We start from the raw sequence: 14,725 nt of genomic DNA, 5'->3' as shown, positions 1-14,725 counted from the left end.
GTAACAGTATATTGTTGATATACTTTAAAGTAAAACATGCTAAAAATACAGCACAGCATGGAAGGGAGGAGATGGAAATAAACTATTATAAGATTCTTCTACATGTGAAATTATATAAAATTATTTAAAAGTACTTTGTAAATCCTTGAGCAGCCATTAAAATGTAGCAGAGGTATAATTTAATAAGCCAGTAGTGAAGATAAAATGGAATAATTAAAAACCTCAATCCAAGAGAAGACAGGAAAAGAGAGAAAAAAGAACAAAGAACAGAAGAACAAGTCCAAATCCAAGAAGTATATGATAGATTTAAATGTACCATGTTGATAATTACATTAAATGTTTGTTTTCCGTTAGCACATAAAATCTCCAACCTAGTGGCTTAAAACAACACCTATTTATTAGTTCACAGTTCTCTGTCAGAAGTCTTAATTATGGCATGGCTTTGTTCTCAACTTAGGATCTCATAGACTGAAATTAGGGTAGTTGATGGGTTGCATCTCTTTCTGTGGAGGAGGTGGGGAATCTACTTTGGCTCACTCAAGTTGTTAATGTTATGGGACTAAGGCCCCTCTTTCCTTGCTAGCTCTCTGCTGGGGACTGCTGTCAGCTTCAAGAGGCCATCTTCATTCCTTGCCATATGAATCCTTGTATCTTCAAATCCAGCAGTGGAGAATCTCTCACCAGGAAGAACCATATCCCTTTAAGGGCTCACCTGATTAGGTTAGGCTCACGGAGGAGGACAATAATATTAAATTAAGGCTACTTAATTTAATATTATGACAGATCAATAAATAAACAAAGCAATAGAGACAGTTTGTCATGTTTGGATTCTGGTTATTTTTTGGTTTCCTTGTTTGGTTAATTTTTAATTTTATCATTTTAATCATTACAAGTAATGCAATTAAGAGTTTTGACTACATTCCTTAGGACATGAATGGCAAGATGAATTTTCTCATATTATGGCAATGACAGATCCAGCTTTTGGATCTTCAGGAAGACCAATGTTGGTTTTATCTTGTATTTCTCAAGCAAATGTAAAAAGAATGCCCTGTTTTTATTTGGCGCATGAGCTACGTCTGAATCATCTAAACCACCCATGGATGGTAAGATACTATCTTCTTTGGCAAGAAAAATCTTATTTTATTTTTCACTCTGTAATTTATTTGATTTTATTCTTTCTTATTTTCTTTAACGAAATAGCACTCTAAAGTCAGTTTTAATAGCTTAATTGGTATAAGATATTTGATGAGTGTCACTAAGTCTTAGCTGATCATTTGCTCCCTATTTGCCTCTCCTGTCATGCATATAGTGAGATATTGGGGATTGTTTTTTTAGATGCCACTATCATGATTTTTCAGCATTTATGTATTATGTTTTAGCGCCATCACAAATATAGATTCCATCTTATAGTTCCTTGCTCTCCAAATTTTCTTTGGTCATGGAATCTTTTCATCAAATGAAACTGTACATGAAAGCCCCTACATAAAATAGATAAAAGAAAATTTAATATTGGAAATATTTTTGCCAAAAAAGAGGTCTTTTTGCCTCCCCCTCTCCTGTCCATGAAGCCCTGGAAACTCTTGGAACAGTTTGAAAGCTACCTTCTTGAGTGATGGGAGTTTTAGCTTATCATTAGGAGGAGGGGCAGTCTTTTTTGCAACAAAATGTCACATTTATCAGCTGGGTTCTGACTATGTAGGTTCATTCAAAAATGTTTTTGTTTTCAAAATGGAATCTTTGGAGGAATTTTTTTTTTCCTAATACATACAAACAAGTCATGGAAATGGTAGATCTTCCCATTTCCAAAGCCGAGTTCCAAGATAAGCTAGAAGCTTCATATTGGTAATAATTATGACATAAGAGATCTTATTTTCTATTTAAGCTCTTTAGAAGACAAAACTTGAGCGACTCATCAAAGTTTACTGGGATTCCTTTGGTTTTTTTTTTTTTTTTTTTTAGTGTCTAGAAAAATGTTCCTCATAAACATAAGATTTTGGACTTAGTTTCCCTACTGATAACAGTCTCTTTTATCTGCTCATAGGTTCAGGATACAGAGGCTGAAACTCTAACTGGTTTTTTGAATGGCATTCAGTGGATTCTTGAAGAAGTAGAATCTAAGCATGCAAGATGATCATTTTAGACCTTGGGAACTGAAAAACCATTTGAAACTTATTACTAAGGCCATGATGTGGATATTTGCTCACTCAGCTCATTTTGTCCTGCTCTTTTGCAGGTAGGCTTTATATTGGATGGCTGTAGCTGCTGTGTTTTTAATATAATTTTTGCTTTTACCTTAAATCAATTACAAAAAGTTTCAGTGCTAGCATTTAGCCCCCAAATGAACCTTTTAAGATTTTTTTGATAATTTTTCTATTTTCTTTTTTTAAAAATATTAAATTCTGTAAAAAAACAAGTTTGTGACTCATTCCTTGTGATTTCTGTTTTTTTCAGTTCAAAGATTGCCCTAGTTTTCTATAGGTTCTTTTCAAGGGTCCTTTAATGGTTATCAGAAAAGAAGTTTTTATCTACTTTAATAAATATACTGCTTAAAGACTAGAATAGTCTGTAATTTCGTTTAATATTATGATTACAATTTCTGTTTTTTTTTCTGAAACAGTAAAAGTTAACTTTATATCATATTTAATACTGTTTAACTGAAAGTAACTTTTCCTGGAAGTTCATGATATTTTCAGATAACTTTGAAAGCTCATAAGGTACTAAAGCCACATTTTATTCCATACTCAGAAAACATTCCAGAGATTTACAACATCATGACCTCCTCTCACAAATTGCTTTCACTTTGCAGAGGAAACATTATGGCCCTCCTATCTCATTGGAAATGAGGAATTTTAATATAATAATAAGAGCATAGTATGTCCTGGTGGTGCTGTACCCAAAATTGAACTTTCATCCCATGAGTGGGAGCTATTTCGAAGAAGTCTCCCACATCTCAGATACACTCATCCAGAACTTAGCTTTAGCAACATGTAGTTGGTGACAGGATGAGAAATTCTGACATTCTGCTCCTCCCAGGAAGTCTTGGAGAGGGAATCTTGTTTCCTTGGCTGCTATAGTCTAGATTGGAGTTTCCATCTTGCTGAAGGAAATAGAGAGTGGGTCTTGTTTCAGATCCCACAGACTATTGCTGTTCTTATTGAGTTTTAACAGACTCTCTTTTTTTGAATAAATGTTTCTTTAATTGCTGTATGCTCTTAGGACCACTTATAGAGACTTAGGTTGTTTTTTAAAGTAATTTTTTTTGTTTTTTCTAGGGAGCTATATCATGGAACTTCTCATGCTGTTATGCCAAAAGTGGATTCCTTTTTTTCCTTTTAATATGTGTAGTTGTTACATCATTCATTCCTGATATTGGTATTCTCAAAGAACCGGCTTTGGATTGTACCGATTTATTCTATATTCTATTTCATTGATTTATACTCTAATCTCTATTTTTCTGCTTTTTAATTTTTCAATTTTTATTTCATTTTCTCTTAGTTTATTAAGATAGAAACTTAGGGTCATTGATCCTGTCTGCTAAATTCCAAGTTGATTTTCTTTTACTAAGGGAATGGGTGTCATTCTCATTTTTCTTTGTATGTTGCAGAATTTTGTATACTGGAATATATGAGTGTTAAGTTATGTAAACTCAGGATTCTGCAATTTTCTCCTATGAGTGATACTTTTTATTTAAACAATTAATGTGGTTAGACATAAATTGCAGACTCTGTCCCTTGGGCAACAGGTCTATTCTCAGTTCAAGAACTTAAAACTATAGATTTTCTCATAAACTCTCTTTAGCTGCATCCACCCTTTTGAAATATTGTGTATTATTCAGTTAAAATATTTTCTAATTCCTTATGATTACATTTTCAACTCATGGATTATTTAATATTACTGTTTTATTGTTGTTTAATCTTTAATTCCTAGCTATTTTATTGTTATTGATATCTAACTTAGTTCTCTTTATCAGAGAACATACTCTGTAAAATTTCAGTCTTTTTAAATTTATTGAGACTTGCTCTATGGCCCAGTTTATGGTCTGTCTTGGTAAATGTATCACATATGCACTTGAAAAGTTTATATCTTGTAGTCATTAGATAGAATATTTTATAGGTATTAGGTCAAGGTAGTCGATAATGTTCAGATATTGTATATGGCTTTGTTGATTTTTGCATAGTTTTATCAATTACTAACAGAGTCATTGAAATCTTCAGCTGTAATTGTAGAATTGCCTATTTTTCCTTTAAATTCTGTCGATTTTTGCTTCATTTTGATGCTGTTTTTAGGTTTGTACACGTATATGATTGTTCTATTTTTCTGATGAAATGGCCTTTTTGTAATTATGAAATGCTCTTTTTGCTGATAGTACTCATTGTCTTAAAATCCATTCTCTAATATTAACATAACCACTCCAGCTAAAAAAAAAAATATCGCTCTATTGGTATATCTTTTCCATCCATTCACAGTCAACCTGAATCTATCTTTATATTTTAAGTGGTATCTCTTGTAAATAGAATATAGTGAAGCTTGCTTTTCCTTTTTCTATTCTGGTAATACCTACATTTTAATTAGAATGTTTAGATTATTTACATTTAATGTGATTATTGATATGATTGTGTTCAGATCTACCATTTTATTATTGGTTTTTTATTTATCCCTTCATTGTTATTTTTCCATTCCTTCTGTCCTATTTTGGATTATTTTAATATTTTTAGAAATCAATTTAAATTTTCTATTTTTTTGGATAGCTGCATTTTTTAGAAGTTGCTATAGTGATTGCTGTATATCTCCCTAGTGTTTCAAAGATTTACTTAATATTGTACTAATTTGTGTAATCTGTGGAATGTAATTATGTAAGTCCAATTATTCTTTCTCCTACTCTTTTTGCTATAGCTGTTAAATGTGTTACACCTACATATAAGTTCCAGAAAACAGTGTTTCAATTTTTGCTGATATAGTCATATATATATTAAAAAGAAATTAAAAGAAAAAATAAAAATAATGCAAGTAGTCTTTTTTTATTTTTTAGATATATAAAATCCTGGGTTGACAGTTTTTTCTTTCAGTTCTTTCAAGATGTTCTGTTCTCTTCAAGCCTCTGTAATTTCTGATGTCATTCACTAATTGCATCTTTATTCCCTTGTATGTAATTTGTCTATTTTTTTCTTGCTTTCACATTTACTCTTTATCTTGGTTTCCAATAGTTTCACTACAGTGTACCTACGTATGGCCTTCTTTATTTAGCTTGGGAGTTATTCAGCATACTGGATATAGAAATTTATGTTGTTCACCAAATTTGAGAAATTTTGGCTTATAATTCATCAAATATATTTTGCCATTCTCTCCTCTTTTTTTCCCCTTTGAGTCTCTGTTGTGTAATACATGTGGTACCATTTGTTATTACTTAACTTGTCTCCAGGGCTTTGCTCATTTTTTTCAGTCTTTTCTCTCTCTTCTTCGGGATCATTTCAATTGATTAATCTTCAAGTTCCTAAACTCTTTTTATATCTATTTTCCTGTTAAACCAATCCCATGAATTTCCAATTTAGATGTTGTATTTGTCCTACAATTTCTTTTGGTTCTTTTTTTCTGTTCCCCTCCGCCCCCCGCCCCTCACATTTTCTTTTTTTCTCATTGGAAGCATATGTTGTTCCCTTACATCACTGAGAATGGTTGTAATTGCTGCTCTAAAAAATCCTGTCTGCTAAATTCCAAGTTAATTTTCTTTTACTAAAGGAATGAGTGTCATTCTCATTTTTCTTTCTCAGTTCATGTCTTTAAGTGAGCAGCTTGAGTTGGTTTTGCATACAAGGTTCAGCCAAAGATACAGATAGGGAATTGGGGGATTCCTTTTCTGGCTTTTTCTTTTCTAAGACTTCCCTTTTCTCTCTAGTGGCTGCAGTTGCCCTGTGTCAGTACTCTGATTACCTCTGCCAGAAAGGCTGTAATTCTACCAGATACCTGGGCACCATGTACATCAACAATGCCTACTCTCAATCTACAAGTGTACAAAAAGTGGGCAATTACTCTGTAGAACTTCCCTCCGTTGTGTACTTCACCACAGAATTTGCCTGATTCTCTTCATTATTCAATGATATAAGGTAGCTCCCTTTTTGAATTATGTCCTCTGCAGAAGAGTTAAATCCAGTAGGAAGTTGTAGAGCCATTCCCAGGACCAAAAGCATTCTGGCATTTTGGCTATATCTCTGTATTATCTTTTTAGTGGTTGCTCTAGGGATTATAATACACATCTAGAAATAGAATTTTAGGTTGATTTTTCCTTAGGCACTTCAAAGATGTAATTCCATTATCTTTGGCTTACATTGTTTCTGACGTGTCAGCCATCATTGCTGTTTTTGTTCCCTAAATTGAATGTATCATGCTTCCCTGGCTGCTGTAAATTTTTACTTTATCTTTAATTTCCAGTAGTTTTATGTGTCTAGGTATGATTTTTTTAGTTTTGAACTAAAGAACTAAACCTCTTGGATGTTTGGTTAACCATCTTTCATGAGTTTTGGAAAATCTTTAGCCAATATTTTTATTTATTTTTTAAAAATATTTTCTCTCTCCCCCTTCCCCTTTCCCCATCTCCCCCTCTTCCCCTCTCCCCCTCTTTTCTTTTCTCCCTCTCTCCCTCCCTCCTTTATTTTTTATACCTACAGCACCCAGTCCTCCTAGGTGGTCTCCCATCCAAGTACTAACCAGGCCTGACCCTGCTTCGCTTCCGAGATCAGTCAGAATCAGGTGTTATTTAGGGTGGCATGGCCATAGACTAGCCAATATTTTAAAATATTTCCCCTGCCCAATTCTTTTCACAGCGTGTGGAACTCCAGTTGCATATATATGAGATCATTTGGTATTGTTTCACAGGTCTCTGATGATGATAGTTTAAATTTTTTTTTTCTCTCCATGTTTCAATTTAGATATTTTCTATTGACCTGCCTTTGAGTTTACTGTTCTTTTTCTCCTATTCTGTCAAGTCTCTTTTATATCCATCCATTGTTAAGAATTTTAGTCATATTTTTTAGTTCTAAAATTTCACTTAGTTCTCTTTAACAGCTTCCCTTTTTCTGCTAAAATTCTCGATCTCTTCATTCTATTTTTTACACTACATCCTTCATATTTAAATTATTACTTTAAAAATCATTTTACTAATTTCAATATCTAGGTTATCTTAGCACACCTCTCTTGACTATTTTTTTCTCGATTTGGAGCTTCATTTTTCCTTTTTCTTTGTATGTCTAAAAAAATTACATGCAGGGAATTCTTAAGAGAATAGCAGATTGTAAACTAGATAATTTTTGTGTGTGTGTTTTTTAAGCAAGTTAATCCATCCTTTCTTTTTTTTAGTTAGCCAGGGTGACTTAGAGCTGAGTTATATCGTGTGTGTGTGTGTGTGTGTGTGTGTGTGTGTGTGTGTGTGACATTGGTTAACGAAATCCAGTAAGTTTCGGGTGTACAATTTAGCAATAAGGCATATATATTGTATTGTGTGTTCACCTTCCATAGTTAGATTTTTGTCATCACATATTTGACCTCTTTTACTCCATCTACTTCCCCGCTCTCCCTCTACTCTCTGGTAACCAGTAGTCTATTGTCCATGTCCATGAGTCTCTGTTTGTTTGTTCTATTTGTTTGTTGCTTTTAGGTACAATCCTACATATAAGTGATATTATGTGGTTTTCAACTTTTTCTGTCTGGCTTATTTCGCTTAGCATGATTATCTCAAGATCCATCCATGTTTCCTCCTTTTCAAATTAGATTATATCTCTCATTTCTTTTGTGCAGCCGTGAAGGAGCTGATCTTATTGAAACTATAATATCTAAAGGAATTGGGTTGCCTATATAGTCAGTTGTAGTTCATCTCTAGATGTAATTCCAGCAGGGCCCTGAAACCTAAGCACTGATCAAACAGCGAGGCTTTTTTTCTGCTTTTCAGGACTGTCTTCTTTGACTCTTACTAGAATTCTTATGGAGGAAAATTGTCAGGCTCAACAATTTGTTTTCACATGTGGAGTTCTTCTGTTTACAATCTATTTCATCAGTCATATTGTCATTAAAAGCTTTGGCGGTATTTTTCTCACCCCAGCAAAATCTCTCTTCCTATAATATGCCTGCTCATCCATTCACAGATACCCAGGATAGACAGTTGGTCTCATAGAAACAGCATAGCTCTTTGATCACCCAAAGGAGCCTGTTTCTCTGGAATTTAGTTTATTTAGACTTCTTTGTATCTACTGTTCTTTTATGGCTTAAAGTAAAATTTTCATTTTATCCTGTGTTTTCAGGTTACAGTAACGATCTTTTGTGACCTTCTTTGTGCTATCTGAAAGCAAAACTCTTGGATTTTATACTCTTAGACACCTTATGATCTAAATCACAATGTTCATTTATTAAAACATTTGTAGCATTATGTCCACATACAGTAGCTAAATCATACTATTTAATTATCACATATTGTGGAAAGTTATGCAGTCTTATTTTCCCCATGATTTTCATCATTATTTCATTTTTACTATATAGTATGACAACTTTTTACCTTTTTTTAATGGATTATGTGTGCCTTTATATTTTTTGACCCTTGGAATAAATCCCGAGCAAGTTTGCATAACATATAAGATCTGGACCTTGCTACAGTGTCAGCAAATTAAATTTCTTTTATTTAAAATTTTCTAGCTGCTTTTTCTTCCTATACATCTGTATAAGAAATTGTTAGAGGCAGCATAGCTAAGTCATTAAGTTCATGAACCCTAAAACCAGATTGGTCTGTGTTTAAATCTTAACTTTATCACTGTGTGATCTTGGACACGTTGCTTATCTTCTGTGTGCCTGAGTTTCTCTAATTTTAAAATGAAGGTAAATAATATATACTTCATAGGATTCTTAAAAGCTTTAAATAAATTAATATTTTAAAGAACTTAGAACAGTGATTGGTACAAAAAAAAAGTGCTCTAAAAGAATTTGTTGAATAAGTAAGTTTTGATGCACAGAACAATACCATTACCAAAATGAGTTTTTATTTTTAGTCTCATAAGAAAAACTTGATGTAAAAACCCCTATATACTTAAGGAGGCACATAAAAATCTATCAATAGATCTGATAAAATAATTCAGGGGACTATTAGGTTCTTTATTTTTCACAGAAATACAGAAATTTTAGTTAAAATGAAAATTTGGAAAAGGAGTATTTAACTTTTCTGCTTGTCACAAATATCACTATCAGTTTTATACCAGAGTACATTGAAGGTCATGTTCTATTTTCTACTTTCTTCTTGCTGCTTTTCTGCATCTTATTTCAGGAAAATGCAAGAGTTATAGGTAAAACAATTTGTCACTCATTTAATGCGTTTATCAAAATCAGTCCCATAAATTTATTTTCTGACATTCTTAATAGGAAAATATACCAACACATCTGTTAATGGTTGTTCTTATTTGGTTCTAGGAACTATATCAATAATGGCATTAAGACAAAATTTTTTTGTTTTGTGTTTTAATATAAGAGTGTAAAAGTACAAAGTCTTAGTTCATTTGTCAAGTGATGCTATAACTAATAAGACTATTCTTAAATTCTGAAAGATATGACAGTGCTATCCCCAGATTTCCAGAGGTAGTACTGTTGCTACATACAGAAAGACAATCTGTGACCCAAAAATAGCTATTTCAACTTAACTTTTACAATTTTGATCAGATTTGTTTTCAGTAGCATTTTCTAAAGTATATTCTAAAATATAGTAATTTCCTTCATAACAGTCAACATAACACTAGTTCTTAGTAGGTTAATAAAGTTAAGCAGGTTACACAGGACTTCTCAGAACCTTTAATATGCTGATGTAGCATGTGAATTAAGATCATTTACTGTGGGGCATTTCTCATACTTAATATCCTTTCCACAGATATATTTAAGGATATATATAATTCTAAGAAATTATTTGTTTCATCTAGGTTTTCTAGTTTATTTGCATAGATATTTGTAAATTACTATCATGATTTTTTAACCTTTTTTCAGTGATAAATTTCTGTTTATCATTTCTTATTTTGGATTTGTATGCTTTTTCCTTTTTTCCCTCTTTATTTGGTTAGTGAGTGCTTTGTCTATGTTATTACTTATTTTTTCAAGAACTAGTGTTTTGATTTCTTTAGTATTTTCCTTTTCTCTTTTGCACCTTATTCGTGTCTGCTGGTATTTTTGTTCTTTTTTCTACTTTATGTTTATTTTATTGTACTTGTTCCAGCTTCCTTTGTTGGACATTTAATTGCTTTCATTCTTTCATTTTATACATAGTTAAAGCTACCAATTTTCTTCTGATTGCTGTTTTTATTGTATTCCATAGATTCTTTAAGGTAATATTTTTATTATTATAATTCTGTAGAAATTCTGGTTTTTATTTCCTCTTTTCCAAAGGATTGTTTAATAGAAGATATTAACTTTTTCATTGAAGAGTCTTTTTGTTTTTTGTTTTTAATTTTTAGATATTGTTTTGTAATTAGAGAATGTGGTATTAATTTTACTTTATAAAACTTATAGAGGTTTTGTGGTGACCTCATAGATGGTCAGGTCTATTGAATGTTTCATGTACTCGAGAGGAAGGTATGTTCTTTTTGATATGTGTCAAGAAAATCTACCTTATTGATTGCAGTATTTATGTTGTGTATATACTTATTATTTTGGACTTTTTGATCTTATTTTGGTTTTTGAGTGAGTAAAGTATTAAAGTCCCCTGTTATTACTGTATTTCTGTTTCTCATATTTTCTGTAATTTATGCTCTGTTAAGGAAGTTACTTGGTGAATATACATTAATAGCCATTATTTGTTCACTGTGAATTGGGTCCCTTAGCCATATGAAGTAAACTCTTTGTCTTATTTAATATTTTCAAGCCTAAAGTCTCCCTTTTGGAATATCAGGATTTTTAATTTACTTGCATTCACCTGGTCTAGCTTTGCTGAATCAGTTTGTTTTAAGTGGGTCTGTTTATTTAACAGTTGGATTTGTTTAGCAGTTAGGTTTTGCTACAAAAGCTAATTCGAAGATGTTTTTATTTAATAAATCAGTTAAGTCAATTTTTATTGATATGATTATTACATATTATTTTAGGTAATATTTACTGTGTATTATTTATTGCATTTCTTTTTTATCTTGTCTGTTTATTTTCATATGTTCTCTATCTTAATATTGTAAGATTAAATATTAAATATGTATTTTATATGTTCTATGTTTATATTTTTCTTGTTATCTTTATACTAATAACTTCGTTAATGCTCACCTTTTTAGATGTTTTCCCTCACTTTCTTGCTCATCCTTTTTACCTCTCTTTATTTCATTGTCATTATTTTGTCTTTTATTTTTTGCATATGTTCCTTATTATAATCTCAGCCTATGGATGTCATCTAATTTAGTCTTTATTTCAGAGATGATTATTTCTTTATCTTCAGTTTTGTTCCAGAGTTCAGTCAACTCTCATTTCACACCTTCCTGTTTTTATGTTCATTTTCATTTTGAACTTTAAAAAAATTCCTTGAGATGTTTTTTCACACTGCAAATGCTTGTTTATGGATATGTAATTTAGATTTGGCATATTTTGTTACAATTTTTTTCTTCGTTTTTTGGGGAATTTCATCATCTGAAATGTTTTGCTTTTTATTTTTATTTTCTATTGCAATACCTTTAGTATGGATGTTGTCTTTTATTGTCTGTTAATTTTGGAATATCTTATCTTTTTCTAGACCAGTTTTAACAGTTGTACGTAGAAAAGGATGTTTGGTAGTTTATTAGATTTCTTAGCTCAGGAGTGCCCTCTTCTGTTGGTGTGGTGAAGTGCAGGTTCTTTAACTAATGTCTGCATTAGTTGAGGGCACAGAGGAGAGAAAATAATGTCTTCTGATGTTTCAATTTTCATTTGTTTTCATAGAACCTTTAATTTATATCACTTCTTTTCTTCATCCCTCTCACCCCTTAAATCCCTAGGAATCTGTCTTCAAAGCCATTTCCCCCTTCCACATCTTTCCACTCTTCTCAGAAGAGGTTATAACTTCCAACTCTGTATGCCCTTTCAAGGCCCTGCCTCTCAATTCCCCATAGCCAGAACTCTGAAAATCCAGACATAAGATTTATTCTCTGCATTTCTGCCTTCAGGATGGGACTCTTGTCTTTTGGAAAATGTTTATATTTGTATTCCACACCTCTAGTGTCCACTTGCTGCTTTTTAGGGGGCTCCAGAAGTGGCTCTGCTTGTTTCTGAATATTTATTTTTCTAGTTACATGAAAATTGAAGTCTTTTTCTGTTTTAGTCATGCTATAGGCATAGCTTATTGGTGGTTTTATTCATTCTCTCTGATTCGTATGATATTCAGACAATGTGTGGATTCTAACTTTAGGTTGCTCCATTATTTGGTGGGATTCCAAAATCAGATAATTTAATTTTGAAAAAAAAAGGTAATTGTTATGCATGTCTTCCTTTTTTTGAGCTGCACTTTCCCTCCTTATGATTTCTGCACATCAATCCTAGTTGTGTCTTCTGAGACAACATAGAATAAATCGAATTTCTCTTTTATGTTATAACAAAAGCTGTTGCCCAACCCATACAGTCTTTTTTTCCTCTGAATAATTATCCATCAGTTCTTCAACCATTACACAGGTGGTGGAGCTTCAAGCTCCATCTGATCACTCTCTTTATCAGAGATGCTAACTTCATAGGTTCATAGATTCCTATACTATATTTACCAGCATAACTTGAGGACATTGTTACCATTGGAAGAAGCCAGCAGTTTGGGGGGATTGAGTAGTAATTCAAAAGTTCACTCTTAGAACAATTACTTTCCTTGGTCTAAATACAATGACACATAAAGAAATACAAGAAAATTGAAAATGAGAACAAAACATGTTTTTACATTTTGCTTTCAACAAAGGACAGTCATCAATTGGCTTATCCACAAACATAGCAAGTATTTGTTCTGACTGGAAGAACAGTTAATGTGGCTAAATGTTTCTAACAAAATGTAGAATAGCCTGAATAAATATGAATACTTATAAATTTCTTAATTAAGGCTATTGCTACAAAGTGAATTTCGATGAAATAAGAGTACTGCTTTGATTTCATTTTGTGTCATTGACAGGCTTATGCCTTTTTATGTACTGATGCAAGCAAATCCTAAGATTGCTAAAAAATTTCAGCATGGAGCACAGTATATTTAGAGGGTTCAAATAGGATGATGATAGAAGAATGAGGGGAAATTGGATGAGGCAGTGCAAGTTGAGAATATAGAGTGAGCATAATATTGGTAAGAATTTTCTTACAGATTTTGGTGGTGGCTATTGATGGAAACCAAAAATGGGACTGAATGAAGCTAAATGATGTATTTGCCTTATGTGACTTTCCTACCTTCACATCCATGTGATCTCATATCTTTATTGAAGATCAAAGAAATAAACTCAAAGATTTGAGTACAGAAGGCAATATAAACTTAAGCCTAGAGGATAAAGTATTTTAATACCTATTAACTATAGGAACAAATAGTCCCAAGTAGACATAAATATGTATCACTACTGCTTACTTCACAAATTGGGGTAGTAATATGGGAACTCCATTATATTTGTGCATACTATTCTAGTTTATATTCCTCATATTATCATTAAGTCTTTAGATAAACTGTATATACAGTGTGAGGCTCATCAAGATTAAGTGCCTTGTCCATAGACACCCAGTGACAGAGCCATTACTCAATCCCATGTATTCTATAGTCATGAGGACACAGTGTGTTAGGAAAGTGCAGTGTAATTTATCATTAGCCTCAATACTTAGATACTTCTAGACCTTAGTCTTGTGATTTTGTAGTAGTAGAACTAGGCTAATCAAAAACTTAAGTATTCAACACACATTTATATGTATAGCCACCCATTTATACATATGTGAATGTAGATAGATATCCATACCCATGAATATATGAACTGAAGAAGTATTCCTTAACCATGCTGCTCTTGCTAAAATGTAAGCTATGTAAGGGAAAGGATTTTAAATTTTTTATTCATCGTCAAATTTCCAACAACCAGAAGAGTCACTGGTTCATGATGAGTGATCAATCAGCATTTTTTTAAAAAAAATATAAGAATGATCCACCGGTATGTTAATAATTATATTTTGCACATGATGTTTATGTATATTTGCTGCATTATTTAAGAATAGTCTTAGATAAAACTAAGTTAACATATAGCTTGTGGGACACATTAGGCATAGATAAATTAAGTAGTACGTATGTGTTCTAAACAAATATAGGGAAGGATGAAAAGAACAAGTAGGCATTCAACATCTATGAGTCATGAAATAGTCAAGACAGTTATGGTATCCTTAAATTGGCTACCCACTGACATCCATTGTGGCACAAGTGTCCTTTGCTGGGGCTGCTCAGGAGGTTATTGGCAAGCTACCAACCAGAAATACTTACTCTTGCATCTCTCTGATAGAGCAAGTAGTTGTTGGCTCCAGTTAGCTTCTATCTGCTGAGTCTCCTTTCTTACCTTTTACTCTGGTCTTAGAACTACATTATAAGCAGAGAAGGCTGATGTAGCAGAGAACTAGAGAGAGAGAGAGAAAGAGAGAGAGAGAATGAAGTAAGGAGGGAAGGGAGGAGAGAGAGAGAGAGAGAGAGAAAGAAGAGAGGGAGGGACAGGAAGAGAGGGAGAGAGGGAAAGAAAGGAAAATGAACATTGTGTGACACAGGATTCAGGTGACA

At 32.4% G+C, this 14,725-nt stretch overlaps 1 protein-coding gene and 1 pseudogene across 19 annotated transcripts in view; one reads left to right on the top strand and one right to left on the bottom strand.

Moving 5' to 3' along the window:
- FBXO4 (F-box protein 4) overlaps positions 1 to 14,725 on the top strand; it is a 206,908-nt gene that overhangs the window by 9,701 nt on the left and 182,482 nt on the right. For 2 of the 19 annotated variants that reach the window (XM_011370674.2, XM_011370675.2), the window contains exon 6: positions 584 to 815. The exons of 10 other annotated variants lie outside the window; for them this stretch is intronic. In XM_011370674.2, the coding sequence (XP_011368976.1) occupies positions 584 to 720 (137 nt within the window). In that variant the 3' untranslated portion in view covers positions 721 to 815. Of the gene's footprint in view, positions 1 to 583; positions 816 to 927; positions 1,104 to 2,021; positions 2,414 to 3,272; positions 5,003 to 14,725 lie in introns of those variants that run through there. 7 more of the 19 variants (XR_896494.2, XR_002782881.1, XR_896495.2 and 4 more) reach the window with 7 other exon arrangements.
- LOC111746041 lies at positions 6,654 to 6,773 on the bottom strand (annotated as a pseudogene).

This window comes from Pteropus vampyrus, unplaced genomic scaffold, assembly GCF_000151845.1.
Source record: "Pteropus vampyrus isolate Shadow unplaced genomic scaffold, Pvam_2.0 Scaffold172, whole genome shotgun sequence".
In the NCBI taxonomy this organism is placed as follows: Eukaryota; Metazoa; Chordata; class Mammalia; order Chiroptera; family Pteropodidae; genus Pteropus; species Pteropus vampyrus.
The sequence above is the reverse complement of the archived record's forward strand: the minus strand, read 5'-3'. Positions and strand labels throughout refer to the sequence as shown.